Here is a 22,909-nt window from a genome sequence, read left to right as displayed (position 1 = left end):
AGAAAGGTATTTTTAGCGTATTATAATACATTCAGTGGCCAGTTAATGTTTGCACACAGTAATTCTCACTATTATGCATTTGTGAATATCATTGCATTAAATATCAGAATATTGGTAAAATAAACGCTTCAAAAATGTTTTGCTGATGAGTACAATAAAATAGCTTTTTACCATTTTAAATGTTTTTTCCATTAAGTCTACTCATCAAAGTAAGTTAGGCCATTTCTACTTTTTTTATGCAACTTGAAGATTTGAGTTAAAATGAATGGTGAAGCAGGTTTGATTGTACTTAAATATTAAAGTCAAGACAAAAACATACAGAAAATGAATATATTTTATGTATAGCAGTTCATTGTATATGACTGGTTTATAACTGAATTGACTGTTAGTTCATGTTGGTCTGCAGGGGGCACTGTGGTGGAATTTGTTGGGCACATTGGAAAAAAACCGAGATACCCACTGAATGGTGCTGATAATCATTTCTCTTTAATAATTTGCTCTCCTTCTCTTTTCCCTCAATAGGGAAAGCACAACTGTTTACTGCTGCTCCATCTGTTGGATTTCCCATTATAATCTTGTGTTGTGCGAGCATGAGATTGAGCAGAATTATGAGCCTGCACGGAAGATACAACAGTTTTACGGGGTAAATCCAAACCAGTGGAATTCACAGGTTCAGGAAGGCTTAGTTTTAGTGTAAATTCATGTTTTTAAATGTTTTGAATGTGCTTGAAAACAGAGAGAGAGAGAGATATCTTTATGTCAAAAGCTTCTATGAACATCACTTACTGGTAACAGCATTTCATGTACAGGAATCTTTATATATCATCAGTGTTTCTATGGCAACGGAGATTATGTCAGAGTAATTTTAGAATGGCATCATTTTTATGGGTTTCTTCATGTGCGTGTGTAAAAACGATAATCTCTCCCGTCACAAACTGCCCACTCAAAACGACATCTCTGTCCTTCGGTTTTTTGCTTTCTTTTTTGATGGTATACAGTGTTTCGTATTTACTTCTAAAAGCTGAATTCAGTGAGGAAAAATATTGAGATGCACTAACTGATCAAATCATGAGCGTTCTGGATTCAGGTGGTTACCTATAGAAAAAAATATTATTTTATGTTAGTAATCTTTTACCAACATAGAATAACTTGGTACACTACAGAAACAATTTCAATTTACGGCTGATGACACAAGTTCCTCTTTACAGCCCCCTCCATTTAAACACTTAACCAAAACATAACCCTGAACCACAAAACCAGTCATAAGGGTCAAATTATTTCCATTGATGTATGGCCTTTTAGGATAGGACAACATTTGGCTGAGGCTGCAAAAAAAAAATCAAAATATGATGAAAATCGTCTTTAAAGTTGTCCATTAGAGGCGCTGTAGCAGGCTGTTGGCCTAAGGCGAAACATGTTTGTTTTAACACTCTCTATTGGCTTACCACTGTAATGATGTTGTGGAGAATAGATGAAACCAGAAAGCAGAAATTCTAAGCTTAACATCGATATCAAACTTGAGTGGGTAATTCCCAGAACGCGGGCAGCAGCGAGTGAAGTTTGTAGGCGTGGTTCCAGCCATTTTTGTTCAAAACTGCATCTACTCACAAAAATAAAGTTGAAATATATTAACGGTTGGAAATGTATAAAATATCTTTACCTGATTTACTAATGATCTTGGGCATAAAAGAAAAATCGATCATTTTGACCCATACAATGTGTTGTTGGCTATTGGTTCAAATATACCTATGCTTATGACTGGTTTTGTGGTTCAGGGTGCACAAACCTGGCTTTGTTGCCCCTGCACAGTAAGCCAGATGTTAAAATGTCAAATGAAAATGAATTGTTAATATTCTTCTTTCTAGGTTACCGATCAGGAGTCAATGGCAGCTGTTATCATTACATCACATAGATGATATGTAACATACTTGTTGCTAAAGTTTGGGGTGGTGATAATATGATTTGTTGCATAAAATGCAAAATTGCATCACTTTTGCTTGTGGTCTTTTGTGCGTGGTGTGTGAAGGTGGATAAAAGCCTCGCGTGTCTCCATAAAGCAGCACAGCAGACTGTGAGTCACTCACACCAGTTTCATCCCACGCAGACGTCCAGATTCTCAGCGTGTTTGTGTGTGTATTCAAGAGTCATTTAGAAAACTGTCATGTCCTTCATGAAATATTTCCGTATTTAAATGACAACAACTGTGTGTGTCTTTTGGTTGTTTTTGAACTTTGTTGCTTGTTTATTTTGGGGGGGTTACTTGACGTGTGTGTATTCTTGCATTTGACTGAGGGCTCAATTACACACTTCAGACTCTGATTACTCGTCATTACTCATTTAAAGAGATTGGGAGGGGTTGCCATAGCAACTTGACCCCCAGAAGCCATTGAACGACTACTCTTGTACTTTCTAAGAAGCGTTTAGGATGCTTTCCAGCTTTCAAATGTAATTTATCCCAAAACGCGATCAGGCTAATTCTATAATTAACACGCGTTAATGATATTACAAACATTCCAGAAGAGGTTGATAGGTTGTTGAGTATTTGGAAGAAAAAGCGGGAAGTCAAACAAACAAATGTGACATCACAGTGGACAGGTTTGGTTGTGAACTGAATGTGTAGTGAGAGATAAATATTTTGGCTGATTAAAGAGACAATTCACCCTTTCTTCGTTTCTTCATCCTTGTGTCATGTCAAACCTGTGTGGGTTACTTCTGCAGAACACAAAGAAGATGTTTTGAAGAACGTTGGTACAACACTGAACTCCATTGACTTCCATTATATGAATGCAAAACCAATGAGACATTTCTCAAAATATCTTCTTTTGTGTTCCACAGAGAAAAGAATCATATACAGGTCTGTATTTTTGGGTGAGCTATCCTTTTCAATTACTACATTCAAGAACATGTGACCTGCCCTAATAAAAATGTAGCCACCATCCCAATTTCACAAAAATTACCCTGAGAAGTGCCCCGGGCTTTTCCAGGCTATCACAGATTGATCTTTATAAAGCCATCTTTTAAGATAAATATGCTTTTATGATATTACATGACTTCTCTGTTAGCTTTTGGTGGAAAAGATTTAAAAGCCGCTGGGCTTAGCTTGAGCTTAATGTTTAGCGTATTGTTTATTCCTTTTGGATGTTTGCTTATGAATATAGGGCCAGATTTGTTCTCTAATCCATCTTGTACTGAGCTCAAATGCATCTACAGCCAGACGTGCACTGTACACATTTTTGCCGTAGTTATGCAGCTAGTTGCCAGTAATTTACTGTAGATATACATTCATGTAATTTATTAGCAACAGTTTGTTCAAAGATAAATGAACATTAAACATGTCTTTATCGTTACAGAAAAAAAGATAAAATAACAGCCTCATGCAAAGCATTCTGGGAACCAGAAATCCACATAAACCTTTTTCATATTTTTTCTCATTTTGGTTCCAAGAATGCTTTGCATGAGGCTGTTATTTATAGTTTTTTTTGTAAGGATAAAGACTTGATAGCGTTTAAGGATCATTTACCTTTGAACAAACTGTTGCTGGTAAATGACATAAATGTATATCTACAGTAAATTACTGGCAAACTGCTGGCAGCAATACCGTAAAACATTATTTACAGTGTGAATGTGCGTTTAGGAGAAATGCAGGGCAAAATTCTGAGGTTAAGAAGAGGACCTGTTGTGGCTAAATTATGTGGCCTGATATAAAGAACACGTAAGCTTCATCACCATAGGCCAACACAAAAGCCAGCACTAACTCACCTAAACCAGTCTGGACCCACCTGGTCTTCCAGCAGGTTGAGGGGAGAAATGTGTGTGGGGGAAAACAGAAAGATGTCAGCCCATCGGCGCTCTGGTAAACATCACAAGATGCTGCTGGAGTGGTTTTGCCCTTTTAATGGTCGTTAATCCCACACGCAGTTGGCCGGCACTTTAATCCCGCGCGAAACCCAAAGCCACTCTGTCTAAAAAGCCCCATCCCGTCAGCCCCACCGACTACCGCTGTAGCTTCTAGCACAACAGATTGCTGTCAATTCGAGATATCGATCGGCGGCTCTTCTTTTGGTTCTTTTCTGCTGTGCTCAAGAGCGAGCGGGAAAATGAAATCCCGCTGTGGAGCGCCTCTGTAACGGCTCTTGCGGTTGCAGTGGATTAATCGTCGAAATGCGGCTCTCGTAATAGCCGAAAACAAACCCCAGAAAATAAACCTCTTGACAAGGTGCGTGAGGAAACACATTGGAATACATTTTCTGTCAATACCGTAAAACATGATTAGGATTATGTTTAACAAGTTGTGGTTTATTGGTGCATTTGTGTTTATCTTGATTTTGACAGGAGCTGTGTTGCTTGTGTCCGTTTTCAAGTTTAGTCCCGAATTGAAAAGTAGGCTACCACGAGGTGGTGGGCTTCTTCAGGGTTGTTCTCTTTTAGATGGGGAGCAATTGGGGGTTGCTTTCCACCTGCTCACGTTTTAAAATATAGGCCACTATTTTCTTGCCTCATATGATGCTTTAAAGCAAACCTAAGAAAAATGATATTGCGTTCGGTGATTTTGTGCGCGTACCCTGCGCTCAAACCCGCCACAGCAGCGGGAAACGTCTCAATCTCCGCTGTGCCCGTTCGCACGCAGATCCCCCTACAATATTCCCCAAATAATGTAAACAAACACCAGCAGAATGCGTGTTTTCTTTTTCGTTTAGAGAAGCAGGCTTGCAGGTGACACCGCCGGTTGGATTCAGCCAGTCGGGGGGTTTACGGGTGGGGGGGGGAGCGAGTCGGACTGGCGCCGGGATGTGTGTACACAACCACGCATCGGCAGTGTCAGTGCGTGACAAGAAGACGAGCCGGGACGACACGAGAGTAGTTGCTCTCCGGTGCCCCGCCGATTATCGCGCTACAGACCCCCAAATCTCAAAAATTACACCTGTGGGAGGCACGCGCCGTCCGTGACCTTAAAGGATTAGACAGGTAAGGAAGACCGTCATTAGCGCCACAGAAAACCTATGCGTAGATACGGGTAACAGTTTGGAGGTGTGGGAGCGATGTTGTTCTGGAATGAAGGACCGAGGAGAGTTATTTGCTCTCTCTGCAGATTATCGACCGCTAAAGGCTCCACGTAACAACCGCAAGTACGCGAGCATTTCGTTTGCACGGGTACCAATTTGCACATAACGTTTAAGCCCACTTGACTTAATGGGAATTTTTTAGTGCAGTGCCGTATTGCGAATGCAATGTTACAGCCTATAGGAAAAGCTTTATGACTTATTGAAAATTCTGTACTTGTATTGCGATGTTTATGTATTGTCCACACAGTGGCTGTCAGATAACCTCTTTGCATTAGGTTGAGAAGGTAAAGGAGACTATTTATCATATATATCGGAGCACATGGAGTTTTTGGCCACCGCAGTGTCGCGCGAGGCGAACGGATGCGTTTCAGCACCGCGGACAGCGCGCAGCTCTCCGTTATCAACGGCAAGGTCGTTCACTCTTATCCGTCCCGTTCAATTTCCATTTATCTTCGAGGGTTCGAGAGGCGCCTTCTGCTCTATCAGACTGACATTTAAATGAATTCAAGTGAGGTGATCATTAAATACCAGTCTGAATTCAACATGTACTCGTATTTGCTTAATAATATTGGATTGGAGTTCTCCTCTATTGTTTTTGTACGGTGAGAGCCATTCAACATGATGCATTGATTTAAACTCTTCCATTGAGCTTTTGCTGCAGTGTTTTATTTAAAAGGGATTTTTTATAATGACAGAAATCACAGTCCCTTTTTATTGGACCTCACACAACACATTTGAACAAGGAGCCAGTCTGCGGTTTGGTTTTCGAGACTGTACGTTTAGATGCCGCTAAATGAGGGCATTTATTTATGCAGCTCTTCATTAATACTGATGCGATTACTCTGAGAGACTCGAATGAGCTGCTTGTGTAAACCACTCGATGAAAGTCTATTCATTTTGTGAGTGTTCAGAGACAGAGGCAACTCCTCTGTAAATTGTCACCTCATTTTGGTTTTGTCCATGGTTTGACTGACAGGTTTTGTGACTGGCCTCCGTGCTTGTTTTGGGTAAATTGTCCCTCTTGACCACAGACATTGTTGATGTGTCCATTGTTTTCTGACCCAATAAACAATGTCCCATTCAGGTTCCTCTAGCAATAGTGATATTATTTACCCAACCTATGTCATTCCAAACCCCTATGGGTTTCTTTCTCTCATTGCTAGAAAACGGGGGCTGTTAGGCAGATGGTTCATTTCTGTGTGCAACGACAGTAAATGGTGATCATAGGATGTCAAACTCACAACATGCCTAAACAGCATCAATATCATATCATAACATACGATCGTTAAGGAAACTTTCTGTGCGAAAACAACCAAAATGTAAATCATTATTCGTTTTATATCTTGGCACTTGCTGAGATCTCGTGTGCAAATCAAATAATACATCAAAATCATTTTCTCATGAGTGCACCAATTGTTGTATCAATCTTTTAAATTAAAATGATCAAAAAATGCTTAAATTATTCCTACGGATGTAGAGATCAACATTTCCAAGATTCTCTGTGTTGCTTGTGGATAATAATATTGCTGTGTCCATCTTCTCTGTTATTCAAGGTTATGAGGCTGATCATCTCATGCCATCCCCAGCTAGAGGTTGCCACGGCAACGACCCAGCATCCCGCTCGGGGTCATCGTAGAAGCTTTCGGACAAATGACAGCACAGTTGAGAGCAGCAGAAACCCCGGATTTCCTTTTTGTCTAGACCGATTTGGTAAGGAGCCAGTGGAACCCACTGCGGTTGACTTGATCGGCTCAAAGCCGCTGGACTAAAGACAAGACAAAAACAGTAGAACCCCTTTTTATTGTCGTTCTTCAAAATGGCCACATGGTTCCCACTCGGTTTCGCCGTGCTCTTCTGTCGATTGGCATCTGTGGTGACAGCGGCCCAGTCCATAGAGCGGCGTGTTGTGTCCCACATGCCTGGCGACATCATCATTGGAGCCCTTTTCTCCGTGCACCACCAGCCGCCGGCCGACAAGGTGCACGAGAGAAAATGCGGGGCCGTCCGGGAGCAGTACGGCATCCAGCGTGTTGAGGCCATGATGCACACGCTGGACCGGATCAACGCCGACCCCAAAATCCTCCCCAACGTCACGCTAGGCTGCGAGATCCGTGACTCATGCTGGCACTCCGCAGTCGCCCTGGAGCAAAGCATTGAGTTTATACGGGACTCCCTCGTTGCCGCCGATGATGCCGCGGAGGCCGGGGGAGGGGGCGGGACCAGGTGCGCCGACCCGGGAGCCACGCCCATGAAAGGGAAGAAGCCGATTGTGGGGCTGATTGGTCCGGGTTCAAGCTCTGTGGCCATTCAAGTGCAGAATTTGCTGCAGCTGTTTAACATTCCTCAGATCGCGTACTCCGCGACCAGCATGGACCTCAGTGATAAATCACTTTATAAATACTTCATGAGGGTCGTGCCTTCAGACGCCCAGCAGGCCAGAGCCATGGTGGACATAGTGAAGAGATACAACTGGACTTACGTGTCTGCCATCCACACTGAGGGTGAGTAAACGGCAATGTGTAACAACATCATCTTTAACTACATCATATAAACATCTGGTCAGTAGATGAATCAAATGAGTTCAGTAACTAAATCGTTAGAGTAATTTCGATCAATAACTTGTGAGTCGTTCCAACCCGATTCATTATACGAACCAGGTCAGTTGTTTTTGAGGAAATCAGTGTGGAAATCAAATTATGACAAAAGTTCATGTGTGCAGCCTTTGAAGACAGCGTCGATGAACAGATTTGCTGTTTATTTCATACATTTGTATTCTTTTTTATCTTCTCGTTCAATTCAGAGTGTATTTTTTCTGCCACCATTGATTGACAATGCATGTTACTGTACAAACACATGACAGCTTAGAGGTGTGATGTGCATGGTGTGTGTGTCATTTAAATTCTGACAGTGTGGCCTCTTTGGTGTCAGATGGGAATTGTGTGTGAATGCATCTGTAAAGGGTGTGTGTCTGTGTATGTAAAGAGCTAAAACACTGAACGATAATACTCGGTCAGTGAAAAATGGTGAAGTGTGAATTTTTTTTAAAATTTGTTTTCACATCACAGGCCGTGTGTGTTCCATCTCTCTGCTACTGAACATGACATTATGAATGTTGTTTATTAAGTAATAACTGTTTTCATTTTAGTGTTTCCTTTATTTGACTGAAATAATATTTCTGTCAGTTTCAATACCGTCAAAATGATTGACAATTAGCAAACAGTTTAGATTGATGGTTCTGGGCAAAACTCCCTGCCCATCCATGCAGCCTGCATGAATAAGAGCAGGGAGCGCAGCGATAACCCCCCTTAGAGTATACAGAACAGAACAACAGATGTCATTAGTTCTCAAAGATATTTAAGTGTAACACATAATTAAAATGTAGTTGATACTTATGAAAAGGAATAACACAAATGTCGAGTCCCGATTGTAAATGTAAGGTGGAGCCTGGGATGGAGGAGGGTAATTTGCTCCTGAGCAATAAACTGCTATTAGCTGAATGGATTTTAAAACGGTTGCTCTGATCGCGTCATATTTCTATAGGTAGAGGAGGATCAGCTGACGCAAGCTTGACTCACGTGACCTTCCAGAACTAACACTATGCTTGATTATTTAAATCGATAATTTGGGTTATTATTTTAGAGTACGGTAATGATCCTGCTCTTCTAACACTTCACCCTTATGGCTTCTGTTCTTACTCAACATCTCTCTTCTCCTCAGACACACACACGGAATGATGTATTTCCTTCCACCCACTCCACTCGCTCTCTTTTCATCCCACTCTATTCCACAGCTCCAGAAACACCCCCACTCCACGTCTGATCTCAGATATTCACACAGAGAGTGTGTGCGTGTGTGTGTGTGTGTGTGTGTTGGTGTGTGTGATGGTATTTTTACTGTCTTGACCCTAAAGCTAGAGACCTGGAATGTGTCCCAGACATAATTAAGTCAAGTCAAGTCAGCTTTATTTATATAGCGCTTTTTACAATTTTCATTGTTATAAACCAGCTGTACAAGAAAACATTGCCTATAAGTAAAACATAAAAGGTTATGGAAGTCAAAACACAGGTCAAATATCAGACACACAATAAATTCCTATATGCAGTGTTAATTAAATAAGACTATCAAATTCTAGCAGCCCCCCAGCCAGGCAAACAGTGCAAAACAGTATGCAAACGGTGGCGAGGAACCCAAAACTCCATTGGAGGAGAAAAAAACCTCAGAGGGAAACCAGGCCTAACCAGGCGATTCCAGTTCCCCTCTGGCAAAAGCTGCAGCCTCTGCACAAGCTCAACAGTGCTTGCACACAAAGGCAATATAAAAAAAGTTAGATTTAAAATTATCATTAATAATCTAATAGCGACTGAAGTTTTGTAGAGTCGCCACGTCCTTCGTCCAGCATTTGTCAGGTCTGGGAATGGAGAGCGTAGTGCACGTGATGGACTATAATACGTTAGAAGTTCTCTCAAGTAGTGAGGAGCTAAACCATGCATGGCTTTATAGGTAATAAGCAAGATTTTAAAGTTTATGCGATGCTTTATAGGTAACCAGTGCAAGGTTGACAGAACCGGGCTAATATGCTCATACTTTTTTGTACGCGTAAGAACTCGAGCTGCCGCATTTTGGACCAGTTGGAGTTTTTGTAATAGGCCTGCAGGGCAACCACCTAATAGTGCATTACAGTAATCTAGTCTTGATGTCATAAAGGCATGTATAAGCTTCTCTGCATCTGATGGTGACAGCATATGACCTAGTTTAGATATATTTTTAAGATGGAAAAACGCAATTTTACAGGTGTTGGCGACCTGGTTCTCAAATGACAGAGTACTATCGAATATAAAGCCAATATTCTTAGCTGAAGATGAGGGTTTTATGGAAGATCCATCAATAGTTAAGCAGTATTCTTGGTTGTTACGTAGGGCGGTTTTCGGTCCGATAAGTAACACTTCAGTTTTGTCCGAGTTCAGTAATAAAAAATTGCTACTCATCCACTTTTTTATATCGATTATGCATTCCACTATTCGATGGAATTGCTGTGTTTCATGAGGCTTTGAGGAAATATAAAGTTGCGTATCATCAGCATAACAGTGAAAGCTTACTCCGTGTCGCTTTATTATATCTCCTAGAGGTAGCATGTATAATGCGAAGAGCATAGGCCCTAAGACTGAGCCCTGTGGTACACCGTACTGGACTTGCGATTTGCATGATACCTCATTGTTTATTGCTACATATTGAAAACGGTCGCATAAATAAGATCTAAGCCATTTCAAAGCTATTTAGTTAATACCGACATCATTTTCGAGTCTATGTAGGAGCATGCTGTGGTCAATGGTGTCGAATGCAGCACGAAGATCTAGCAGCACCAATAAGGAGATACAACCTCGGTCGGACGCCACAAGCAGATCATTTGTAACTCTGATCAGAGCAGTCTCTTTACTGTGATGTGCTCTAAATCCAGACTGGAAATTTTCATTAATCTCATTCCTTTGGAGGAAGGAGCATATTTGAGTTGAGACTACTTTTTCCAGAACTTTAGATAAGAAAGGTAGATTCGAAATATGTCTGTAGTTAACTAGTTCTCCAGGGTCCAGATGGGGTTTTTGACAAGGGGCCTTATAACAGCCACCTTATATGCTTTAGGCACATGTCCTAATGTCAGAGATGAGTTAATAATGCTAAGTAGAGGATCTATAATTTCTGGGAGCATCTCTTTCAGTAGATTTGTAGGTATAGGGTCTAACATGCATGAAGTTGATTTAGATGATCTAAGGATTTTAGAGAGTTCATCGTGATCTATAGTAGAAAATAAACGTAATTTCTCCTTAGAGGCGCTGTAGTTAGTCGTTTGTTCAGCGGGATTCACTTCTGGTTGCATAGTTATAATTTTTTCTCTAATATCTTGGATTTTATTTGTGAAATAGTTCATAAACTCATCACTGCTATGCTGGTATACAGAATCAGAAGTCACTGACGATTTATTTTTGGTTAATTTAGCCACTGTATCAAATAAAAACCTAGGGTTATGCTGGTTTTCTTCTATTAGTGATGAAAGGTAGGCAGATCTAGACGTTTATAGGGCTTTCCTGTATTTTTTAATACTATCCTTCCAAGCAGTATGAAATACCTCTAATTTAGTTTTCTTAAAGTTGCAAGAAACGCACCTTTTGTAGTCGAAGTTATTGTTCTACAATATTTGTAACTTGGAGTTTGATTTGCCACCATTGGGTAGTGAAGCAAGCATGATACCAGATAATGATCCGAAATGTCTTCGCTCTGCTGAAGGATTTTTACGTGGCCCACGTTTATACCGTAAGACAATATTAAATCCAAAGTATGATTACGAAGGTGAGTAGGTCCTGACACATGTTGACTAACGCCCATGGAGTTAAGAGTGTCTTTAAAAGCCATTCCTAAAGCATCTGTATCATTATCTACATGAATGTTTGAGTCACCAACAACAAGGACTCTGTCTGCAGCCAGTACTAGTTCTGATAAGAACCCACCAAATTCTTTAATAAAATCTGTGTGGTGCCCTGGAGGCCTATATACAATAGCCAGAATACATTTTAAAGATGTTTTGTCCTTAGTATTAGGTATTGATGCATCAAGTACCGTGACTTCAAAAGAATTATATTTAGGATTAGACTTCTGAGAAATGCTAAAAGAGTTACGGTAAAGTGCAGCAACACCTCCTCCTCTGCCTTTTAGGCGAGGCTCGTGTTTATAATAATAATCTTGGTGGACAGACTCATTTAAAGCAATATAATCATCTGGCTTAGCCATGTTTCTGTTCATATCGTTAACAAAAAGTGCTTTATTAGAGAGAGATCTAATATTTAGCAATCCGAGTCGTAACAGTTGATTATCTGTATTATGTTCATGTTTAGTTAGTTTAACGTTAATTAAATTACCTTTGAGAGGTTTACGCATTATTTTATGTTTGCTAATCCAGGGGACAGACACAGTCTCTATTTTATGATGTTTGGGAGAAAGTATTATCGCATGTTGTGTATTTAGTGTGTTCTGCAACGTGAGACAGCAAGCAGACCGTTGGTTAAGCCATTCTGTCTGCTCCCTGACCTGGGCCCCAGTGAGTCAAGTTTTAGCATTAAGACTATGTGCCATATTTCTAGACAGTAGAAAAGCTCCAGCCCAGGAGGGGTGGAGACCATCACTTTTCAACAGGTCAGGTCTGCCCTCAAAATTCTTCCAGTTATTTATAAAAACTATATCATTCTGCAGGCACCACTCAGACAACCAGCCATTTAGATATGATAATCTGCTATGTATCTCATCACCACGATAAGCGGGGAGGGGCCAGAGAATATTACAGTGTCTGACATCGTGCTTGCGAGCTCACACACCTCTTTAATATTATCTTTTGTGATCTCCGATTGACGGAGTCGAACATCATTTGTGCCGACGTGAATAACAATCTTACTAAATTTACGATTAGCCTTAGCCAGCACATTTAAATTTGACTTGATGTCAGGCGCTCTGGCTCCTGGTAAACATTTGACTATGGTTGCTGGTGCGTCTATCCTCTATCCTGGTGCCTTAACGTTCCGAACAATAGAATCACCGATAACTAGGGCACTTTCAGCAGGTTTCTCAGTCGGTGCATCACTGAGCGGGCCTAGCTATTTCCCTGTATTTATCGCATGTAAAGCCCTCGCCGCTGACAGAGAAGGCTAAGCTAAACATATGACATGAGGTGCAAGTGACAATAATAAGAGAAGAAGCCATAACTCACCGGGCTTGAAGAGTAATTCCAACTTACCAAGGCTGCTCGGTGATTCTTAGTATACACGCTTAAGAGAGAAACCGTTAGCACACAAGAAAACTAGAAGGCGAGATGATATTTAGCAGTGTAAACAGAAAATCCGCTAGCACGCTTGTGCTATGCTAACGGCGCGGAGTGTTTTGGTTTAAGATCTTCAAGTAAATAACCAGGAGATGTTTCTTGAGATATCAGGATAAGTTTAGCAACAACAGTGATAAGTAACAATGTATGCTATGAATAAAATACACTAATATGAAAGAAAGTACAAGTGCAGTGATACAACAAACCGATTCCGCTGCAGTGAGGTGAAACTCCGTCTACCGGAAGCCAGTGAGCTGATGATACAATTAAGATGGCAGACAGTGTAAAACACTTAAACACACACATACACACACACACACACGAAGAAACAGAAAGCAAGATTTTCACTTGAACATATCTGTTAATGAAAAGAGAAAACAAACCAAACACAGGTTGAGTCATGCTGTAGTAGAACGCTGTGTGAGTATTCATGGTGAATGCGAGAATGATCTAGATTTCTTTAGAATTTATAAAGTCAATTGGAATCTGATGGCCAGTATTTTTGTGCGTGTGTGCATGTAAGAATAAAACTTTCACCTCATATTTCAAGACCCTCAGGTGTTTCTATATTTACATCAGCTTTTCTCCGAGCCTCTCTCTTTCTCTTGTCTCAAACAGTCTCCCTCTTCTCTTTCATATTCTTTCATAATTTCTCTCTATCAAACACAGTATCTCGCTCGTCTTCTCTCAGGAATAAGCTGCTGTGAAGAGAGTGATCGAAGAATGGAATAGAGATTAGTTGAAGTAAATTGGGTGGAATTTAAAAGAAGGCAGAGGAGGTGGGAGAGAGAGAGAGACCTGGAGAAGAGTGAGATGAGGAGAGGCAAAATATAAGGATTAGGAGACGAATATCAGAGAAGAGCAGAATGAGGGAAAATAGGAACTGAATTAATCCAGTTTGAGGCGCATGATAAAAATCTGTGTAGGTGATCTGACACACATACGTTTCTCAAATATTAAGATTTAGATATATACAATAAGATTCAGGTTAATACTTAGACATCATTTCCGACATCATGAAAAAGCAATAAATGATGCTCGATCGGGGTTTGTTATCTGAATTAAATCATTTAAAAAAAATCATTTTAACAACTTCCACTTGAGTTCTAAGCAGCACTGGAACTAGAACTAGAATTAGAACATTTGACTCGCTCACTAAAGCCAAAGTCAATACTTTACGTCATATCCAAGTCCGACTTGAGAACACTTTCTCTCTTGTGTTGAATGGATGATGTTGCACATGTATACATTCATGTAGGAATTTCTTCTGTGCACACATACGCACATGTTAAAACACACCTGCAAGCACTTGTTTATGCGGCAGATATCGCAGCTCTTGTAGGCGAGACACGTCTCTTTGTTTCTCAGACTTCAGGGTGAATGAGAATATTTTGAATGATTATTAATGACAAACCGGCATGTTCTCCATGGCAACCTTTTTCCACCTTCTTTCACTTGCACTATGCTTTTCATTTGAATTGTAAACTCTGAGCCGTGTGGGTGGATGGAGAGAGAGAGAGAGAGAGAGAGAGAGAGAAGAGGGAAAGTAAGTTTGCCATGCGTCTGCTCTATCAGCGATGACATTGAGAACACAGCCGCTTTAACAAGACTCAGATTCACCCCTTAACAAGCCAGAGGAACCTTTATAAAACAGCACAACCTTTACTGAACAACACACACAGTCCCATACAAAGACTTATGACTCACACAGTACTGCCGCATTTGAATTTAGTTTCGTTTTTGTTACTGCCAGTTTACTTGAATTCAGAGCGGAAATCTCACAAAAACTCACACAAAAGAGAACGTTAAAAAGAAAAGCGTAATAAATGACTAGGGGTGTCACTATACGTTCAGCTCACAATATGATACGATACAAGATACTGGGTTTGCGATTGGGATTGCATCACGATATTTGAAAAAAATATATATAAGAAACTGACACTCGAATGACAGATTTCTTCCCCCCAAATATTATCAAGTTTTTCTATTTTCTTAAAGAATTTTAGAATTTTAAGAAAAGGTTCAATTATATTAATTAAACCATCTTTATGTAAACTAATAAAAACTGTATAGATCTGTCACAAAAAAATACTATAACTGAACTGCCAATATTAAGGATACATATCTTAATACTGTAGCTCTCTACGATACATATTTTCATGTTTATGTATTGCGATATGCAATGCTTTCTATATATTCTTACACCCCTAGAAATGACATATGCATAACGAAGATTAGACCAAATTTTTAATACCTTAATATCATTACACAGTGTAACAAATTGTTGTTTCGCCCGACCTTTTTATGGTTCTCGTACAATTCTGTGGTGCTAATTATTAAATTTTTCAATTCAATTTTATTTATATAGCGCTTTTCACAATTTGCATTGTTCCAAAGCAGCTTTACAGGGGAAAAACGAAAAACCCAAGAAATTGTAAAACACATTACATGGTGTTTTATATAATAAATCCAATTATTCTAGTAAATAATATCTAATATCAGCATCTCCTGGTGGTTTATTTAGCATATTTGCATTAAGTTAATGCTTGGCTGAAAAGATGCGTTTTTAATCTAGATTTAAATTGGGCGAGTGTGTCTGATCCTCGAATAATATCAGGAAGGCTATTCCAGAGTTTAGGTGCTACGTATGAGAAAGCTTGACCCCCTTTGGTGGATTTAGTTATTCTAGGTGTTATCAAAAGTCCTGCGTTTTGAGATCTTAGAGAGCGTGATGGGTTGTAGTGTGATAGAAGCTCTGTTAGGTAGGTAGGGGCTAAACCCTTTAAGGCTTTATAAGTGATTAAAAGAACTTTAAAGTCAATACGATACTTAATGGGTAGCCAGTGAAGGGTTGATAAAATTGGGGTTATGTGATCGTATTTTCTGGACCTGGTTAGAACTCTGGCAGCTGCATTCTGAACTAACTGTAGTTTGTTATTGATGATGCAAGACAACCACTAAGTAGCGCATTACAGTAGTCAAGTCTTGAGGTCATAAATGCATGAATAATCTTCTCCGCGCCAGCAACACACAGAATATTTCGTAACTTGGCAACATTTCTTAGGTGGAAAAAGTCTGATTTCGAAATGACAGGTTGCTGTCTAATATAACGCCTAGATCTTTTACTGTATTTGTTGGAGTAACAGTACATCCTTCAACTTGCAGTTTATAATCAGAAATATTTGGTTTGCGTGTCTTTGGTCCGATAAGTAATATTTCTGTTTTATTAGAATTTAAAAGAAGGAAATTACAGGTCATCCAATGTTGTATATCTTCAATGCACTCTGCCAATTTGGATAGCTGTGAGGAATCATCTGGTCTTGATGAGATATATAGCTGAGTATCATCTGCATAGCAATGGAAGCTAATTCCATGTTTTTTAATAATGTTTCCGAGGGGAAGCATGTATATGGACAACAGCACGGGTCCCAGAACCGATCCCTGAGGTAGTCCATAGTTTACTTGCGTTAGATTGGATGATTCCCCATTTAAATGGACAAATTGATGTCTGTCTGACAAGTACGATCTAAACCACTGTAGTGCCTGTCCCTCAATACTTGTGTAAGCGATCTAGAAGTATGTTATGGTCTACGGTATCGAACGCAGAACTAAGGTCAAGCAGGACCAGGAGTGAGATGTTACCTTTATCTGATGCTATAAGCAGGTCGTTTGTAATTTTAAAGAGCACAGTTTCAGTGCTATGATGCGATCTAAAGCCTGACTGAAATTTTTCGTGCATTTTGTTATTTTGTAAGAAAGAGCACAACTGAGTGCACACTACTTTTTCTAGTATTTTAGACAGGTATGGGAGATTTGAAATCGGTCTATAGTTTCCAAGTTCATTTGGATCTAAGTTTGGTTTCTTGATTAGAGGCTTAATGACGGCCATCTTAAAGGGTCCTGGGACATGGCCTAGATTAATTGACGAGTTGATAATGTTATAGATGGGCTCAATTGCAACAGGTAGTAGCTCTTTTAATAATTTAGTTGGTATGGGGTCTAATAAGCAAGTTGTAGGTTTAGAAGTTGCGATAAGTTGAATTAAATCTTCCTGTTTTATAGGTGAAAAACGCTGGAGCGATGGTTGGTGCTAATTCATAGGACAGATTTGGAGGTTGAGTGTTTACAATTTTGTCACAGATGTTTTCGATTTTCTCTGTAAAAAATTTCATGAATTCATAGCTACCGAGGTGCGGCGGAATAGCCAGGTCAGGTGGTGTCTGTTTATTTGTTAATTTAGCGACTGTGCTAAATAGAAACCTTGGATTGTTTTTGTTGGTTTCTATGAGGTTACGAAGGTGCTCAGCCTTTGCTGCTTTTAGTGCCTTTTTATAACAATTTGCACTCTCTTTCCACGCCATTTTAAAGACTTCTTATTGCGATTTTATCCATTTGCGCTCTAGTTTGCGAGTTTCTCTTTTAAGGGCGCGAGTGGTCCTATTGTACCATGGTGCAATATTTTTCTCATTAATCTTTTTTGACTTCGTAGGTGCAACAGCTTCTAATGTATTAGAGAAAATAGTACCCAATTTCCTGGTCATGACATCGAGCGATTCTTTATTTATTGGTATGGTTATTAAAGGAGTCAGATCTGGCAAGCTCTTTGCAAAGCTATCTTTAGTAGCGGAGGTGATTGTTCTACCCCTTTGAGGCATAATATCTATACTGGTTAGATCGGCTCCGTGAGATATAATCAGGTCTAGTGTATGAGTAACTTGGTGGGGTACACTCATTTAGGCCGAAATATTCATTTGGTTTAAGCCAGGTCTCGGTAAAACAGAGTATATCAAAACTTTTGTCCGTGATCATTTCATTTACAATTACTGCCTTTGAATTTAGTGATCTAATATTAAGTAGGCCGAACTCTATAATTTGGTTTTGGTTGTTTATTACATTGTCTTCAGGTTTAATCACGATCAGATTTTTTCTATGACTTTTGCCAAAATTTTTACTTTGTAGTATTATTCGGGGACACATATAGTCTCTATATATTTGAAAGCAGTAATTATTGCGGTTATATTTATTTTCATGCAGCATCAAAGTTTTATTTAGCTCAAGTAAATTTTGAGCTTATATCATTGATAACAATATATCGGTATGATGTAATTGTTTTACATATTTTGAAAATTATTTTGCAATTGTCACTGTGATGACTACATCTGGAACTTGGTTCATGAAGACAGTTTTAGTCATTATAAAGACAAAAACGATCAAATGTAGACTTTGGAGTTTTGCACTGAAGTTTTGGACGACACATTTTTAGTAACTGTTATGTTAAACAGCTCAGTGTTATGCCAGTACCCTTTAATTTCTGCGTACGAGTAATAATACCAAAATGTATACGTTTGCGAAAATATTTTTTAGTTTTTACCGTCGATGGTAAATATTCAGCATATTAGACTGTATAAATAAACAAATTAAAGCGAAACTCAACTTAAAAACAATGTTTGTGTGTAAAAATAAATCTGCATTTTAGTTTCTGCTGGCACGGGGTTTATTCATTGAAATATAGCAGGTAAAGTCCTTTCTGATGTAAATGCACCCTGTGGGGATACACAAACCTGTTTTATAGACAGCTGGAAATAATGCAGGGCTTCATCTTACCCACTGAGATGTAATGCGACTGGATTGTGAAAGGTATAGGAAAAATAGTACCTATAATGAAAATAACACAAGGGACATATTTTAAAAAATCAGCTTGCTGTTAATATTCCTCAAAAGGAAACATGATTGAGGAGTCAGTGATGATGTCCAGGCCTCTGGGGATGTGAGAGTGTTTCTGAACACAGCATCTCACACTCTCATCTACTGTAGGCTGTTTACTGTCATCTTAACACGACTAATGCACTGTGACATTTACAGAAACATGTCTTCTGATCTCTCCTGCCACGCGGTGACTTTACCCCGCCGGGGTCGAGACCCATCCTTTCCCCTGCAAACTAATTTAGGCCTTGTGTCATTTCTCTCGCTGGCTCTTTTGAGGTTAGTGCTAGAGCTGGGTCAGTGTGAATGTTTTCGGGTTTTCTGGATCAGAACAGTCCAAACACGTTCTGTATGAGATTAAATGTCGACTTCAAATGGCATTTACACAGGGGATAGCAACCACAACAACTGAGAAACTTCTCAGTCCGTGCCTCCTCTTTTGGAAAGAATCAAGAGTTTCAGGCACCGTGTGAAGAAAACATTCTTGTTGCCTGCTACCAGCCGAAAGCTTTGGCAATTAAAGAACTTAATTTCAGAGACAGGCCTCTGGGAGATTTACGTTTAGATGAACGATGATGAAGACAAGTGTTTTTGCTTTGGAATAAAATGCACCGATGAATTGTGTGCAGTAAAAGCTGGATGGAAATGTGATTTTATGTCGATTTGATCTATTCTTATAATGATATTCTTCTTCGTGTCACTTATAGCAATAATGTCTTTGCCTTCCCTGCAGATGAGAAAAGTACGATAGAACCTATCCAAGAACCTTCAGGTCCTGTCGTAAAGCTTCACCTGCAGTTAGGTACATTAGATTGAAACGTCTCGTCTGTCTTTAAATTAAACTCTGTCATGGATGCAGTTGAGTCTTCACACCTGGCAGTTAGCGTCAGCACATTTGCGGCAGGCAGCCGTGGTCTCAACTAGTTATTCAGTCACTTAATAGGACAGAAAATCGTTCTGTACAAACATTTAGAAAAAATGGGCTTTTACATGCCCGAGCTCTGAGCTGATCTGAATACAAAAAAACAGGTGCGACAAAGCAGGAAGAAAAAATCTTTAGAGTATCAAGAGACCATAACATTCTACAATGCCAAATACACCACATTGGGAAATAAGAGAATACGTTTTTTTGTTTACCTAAAACATTTTTGTCTTTAAGAAGTTATTTATTGTTCAATATCTGTGGAGTAATGTGATGTTCAGTGATAGAGGAGACAGTGTTGGGTCAGTCCTGGCAAGGTTTATACAGGAGGGTTAGCTGGTCAGATTTGGATCCACAAAGAACCTTTAACATCTGAAGAACCTTTCTATTTCACAAAAGTTTCTATGTGGCAAAAAAGATTAGAAAAAGGAATACAGAGATGGTTCTTTAAAGAACCTTTGATCGAATGGTTCTTTGTGGAATCGAAGATGGTTCCTCTATGGCATCATGTGGAAAACCTTTGAGCAGCTTTATTTTAGTTCAAGCTTTGTGTTATTTTTGTACTTTGTGACTTTAAACACTATATTTCTGTGATTTAGTAATACCAGTGATGTCGTTTTTAGTGAAAATTCGTATATATAAAACAGTTTATCCTTAGTTTAAAGACTATATAAAATGTGTGCAGGGCTGTTGTACATTATGCTCTATGAATGGAAATATTATCTGCATGGACATATTTTTTCCAAAGCACTTACAAGTGAAGAACATACTTCAAGCTATTTTCATTCAAGAGTCAACAATATTTACAGACTCAAAATAAAGCGGGTTTGAAGAGTACACGCTTAAAAATAAAGGTGCTTAAAGGTTGTTCACACATTGCCAAGGAAGAATCATTTTTGGTTCCACAAAGAACCATTCAGTCAAAGCTCAGATTCAGTCTTATTTTTAAGACTGGTGCGGAAGTCCGAGCAGAAAGAAAAATCCAGATTGGTTTACAGTTTGTTTAAATGAATGGCTTCAGTTAACAGTTGTGATTTTTCTTCATTCCACACCTACACACACGTAAGGAAATGTCTTCACTCCTTGTATTTTTCACTGTGATTAACCATAACATCTCTGAATCATCATAGTCATAACACACACAGATCAAATAGTGAGTGGTTTAGGCCGCTCATTGTTTGGGTTTGTGTGCTCTGACTCATAGAATATTTCAAAATCTCTTTGGTTTAGTGAAAATACTGCCGTCCCCGGCAGCATTGATCTGAGCTGTAGAGCATTCAGAATGCTCTGGAAATGTGCCCGGTCTGTCTCGCCCTCTTTTGTTCCGTCTCTTTTATGTCTTTAACTGCTGCTCTCTGGTCAGGTGAAATGAACAGGGTCACTTCTGTAAGACAATCGAGCGAGAATTCATCAAAGTGGAAAGAGAGTGACTCCACTGCGCTGCTAAATAATCATGCCTTTACTTCAAGAGCGGAGGCGTTTGGGATGGCTTTCTATACGAGAGTATCATGATTTTATTTCATTTATTTACTCTTTCTTATTGACCTCATCTGAAGTCTGTGTAGACCACCTTATTTATATTGTTCAAATAAATGCCAAGGTCTCCAAACATAAAACGTAAAACTGGCTTTCCACAATTCCTGTGACTCGGCATGCTGAGAGAGTTTTACTTTCAGGTCTCCTGATTTTAGTGACGGGTTTGGGGAGTAACAACAGAATACCTAAGATGCCAGATAACCTTGCTTTTATAGTTATATATCACATTCACAGATGTCATTATAATTTTATTCAAATAAGATTAAACCCGTCTTCATCTTGTTTAATGGGATCTGCATTTTCATTCAATTTTTAATAGCTACAGTATAAAAGAGATGTCATTTGCACATGCGATTGTCAGCGTGTGTGTGATAAACAGGATGTGTGTGTTTCCTGTGGAGACAGACATGTATGTGCCATCTGCTCGTGGTTTTGATATCAGTGTTGCGTTCAGTGCTGGAATCATCACATGTTTGGAGTATTGTGATTTCATACGAGAGTCAATCACAGAAATGAATATAAAGGTGCTAGATGGAAGAAAGAAAGAAATAGCTGTTTGAGAGATACATTTCAGATGTTATCACCACGGGACATTTTGTAAATTATGTGGCACGGCGGGGGATTTTTTTATCTTTTGATGTCGTCGGATTTTCTACTTGATTTAGTGAAAATTCTTCAGAGCAAATGAAATGACAACCTGATCCTTTGTAGCTTAATACTTTAATCATTCAACCTTTTCACATCTGTACTGTATGACCTGAGCATGTGCTGTAAAGGGAAGAATCTTAAAGCAATAGTTAACCAACAATTAACACTACTGTTTACTCACTGAGAATGTGAGTTAATGCCTCAGTCTCCATTCCCTGGTGACTGAGTCTGTCAGTCTCAAACATTCTGTCTGATGTGATAAACGGGTTTAGAATGACATGAGGGTTAATAAATGTCGACAGAAATTTTATTTTTGAGTGAACTTTTGCTTTAATGCAAGCGGACAAAACAAAGGCTTACACATTCGTTCACCCGTCGCAAGAATTAAAGGCAGACTGCTGAACCACAGCCAGAGAGAGAGAGTGAAAGAGCAGGAGAGAGATACTCCGGGCAGTTCTGATAGCATCTCCGTTCAGCTCCAGTGTGTGAGCAATTACAGACACACAAACCCAACACATCCATGTCAACACACGCACACACCTATGTCTGGTTTATTATCTCCGTAGGGAAAATCCAGTAAAAACAGTATATTTTATCCCATACCCCTAAACTTACTCCTTAACCTAAAGATCATAGAAAGCTTTTTGCATTTTTAGGTTTTAATAAAATATTTGTACAATTCATAAGCTTTTTTGCCCATTGGACCTCAATTTTTGTCCCCACGGTGACACACACACGCACACACACACACACACACACACACACACACACACACACACACACACACACACAGTCAATATTAACCATTCCATTTTAGTACAGAAAAGTAAAATGTATAAATAATCATTTGGCACATTAGTTGACAAATACTGTGTTCAATAGTGTTAGTTCTGAAAAATCTGTTATCATGACTTTCTCTCTTCCGCAGTAGACGACATTTTGAAGAAAGTTGGAAACCAAACAGCAGCGGCACCCATTCACTTCTATTGTATTGTCACAAAACCAATGCAAGTGAATGGGTGCCAGTTAACCAACATTCTTCAAAATATCTTCTTATGTGTTCTGCTTAAGAAAGAGAGTCAAGATTTTCATTTTTGGGTGAACCAAGTCATATAAGCAGCTAAAAAGAGTGTGTTCTGTGGTGCCTATATACAATACAATGCAGAATATATATAT

The 22,909-nt window shown here is 39.3% G+C and overlaps 1 protein-coding gene across 1 annotated transcript in view; it reads left to right on the top strand.

Annotated features, from left to right (window-relative positions):
* Positions 1-6,879: 6,879 nt before the first annotated feature.
* grm5b (glutamate receptor, metabotropic 5b) overlaps positions 6,880-22,909 on the top strand; it is a gene marked incomplete at both ends in the record, with an annotated part of 36,146 nt that continues 20,116 nt past the window's right edge. The window contains one exon of the mRNA XM_079481960.1: positions 6,880-7,564. Coding sequence (XP_079338086.1) covers positions 6,880-7,564 — 685 coding nt within the window. The remainder of the gene's footprint in view (positions 7,565-22,909) is intronic.

This window comes from Barbatula barbatula (genome assembly GCF_947034865.1).
Source record: "Barbatula barbatula genome assembly, chromosome: 19".
Lineage (NCBI taxonomy): Eukaryota > Metazoa > Chordata > Actinopteri > Cypriniformes > Nemacheilidae > Barbatula > Barbatula barbatula.
The sequence above is the reverse complement of the archived record's forward strand: the minus strand, read 5'-3'. Positions and strand labels throughout refer to the sequence as shown.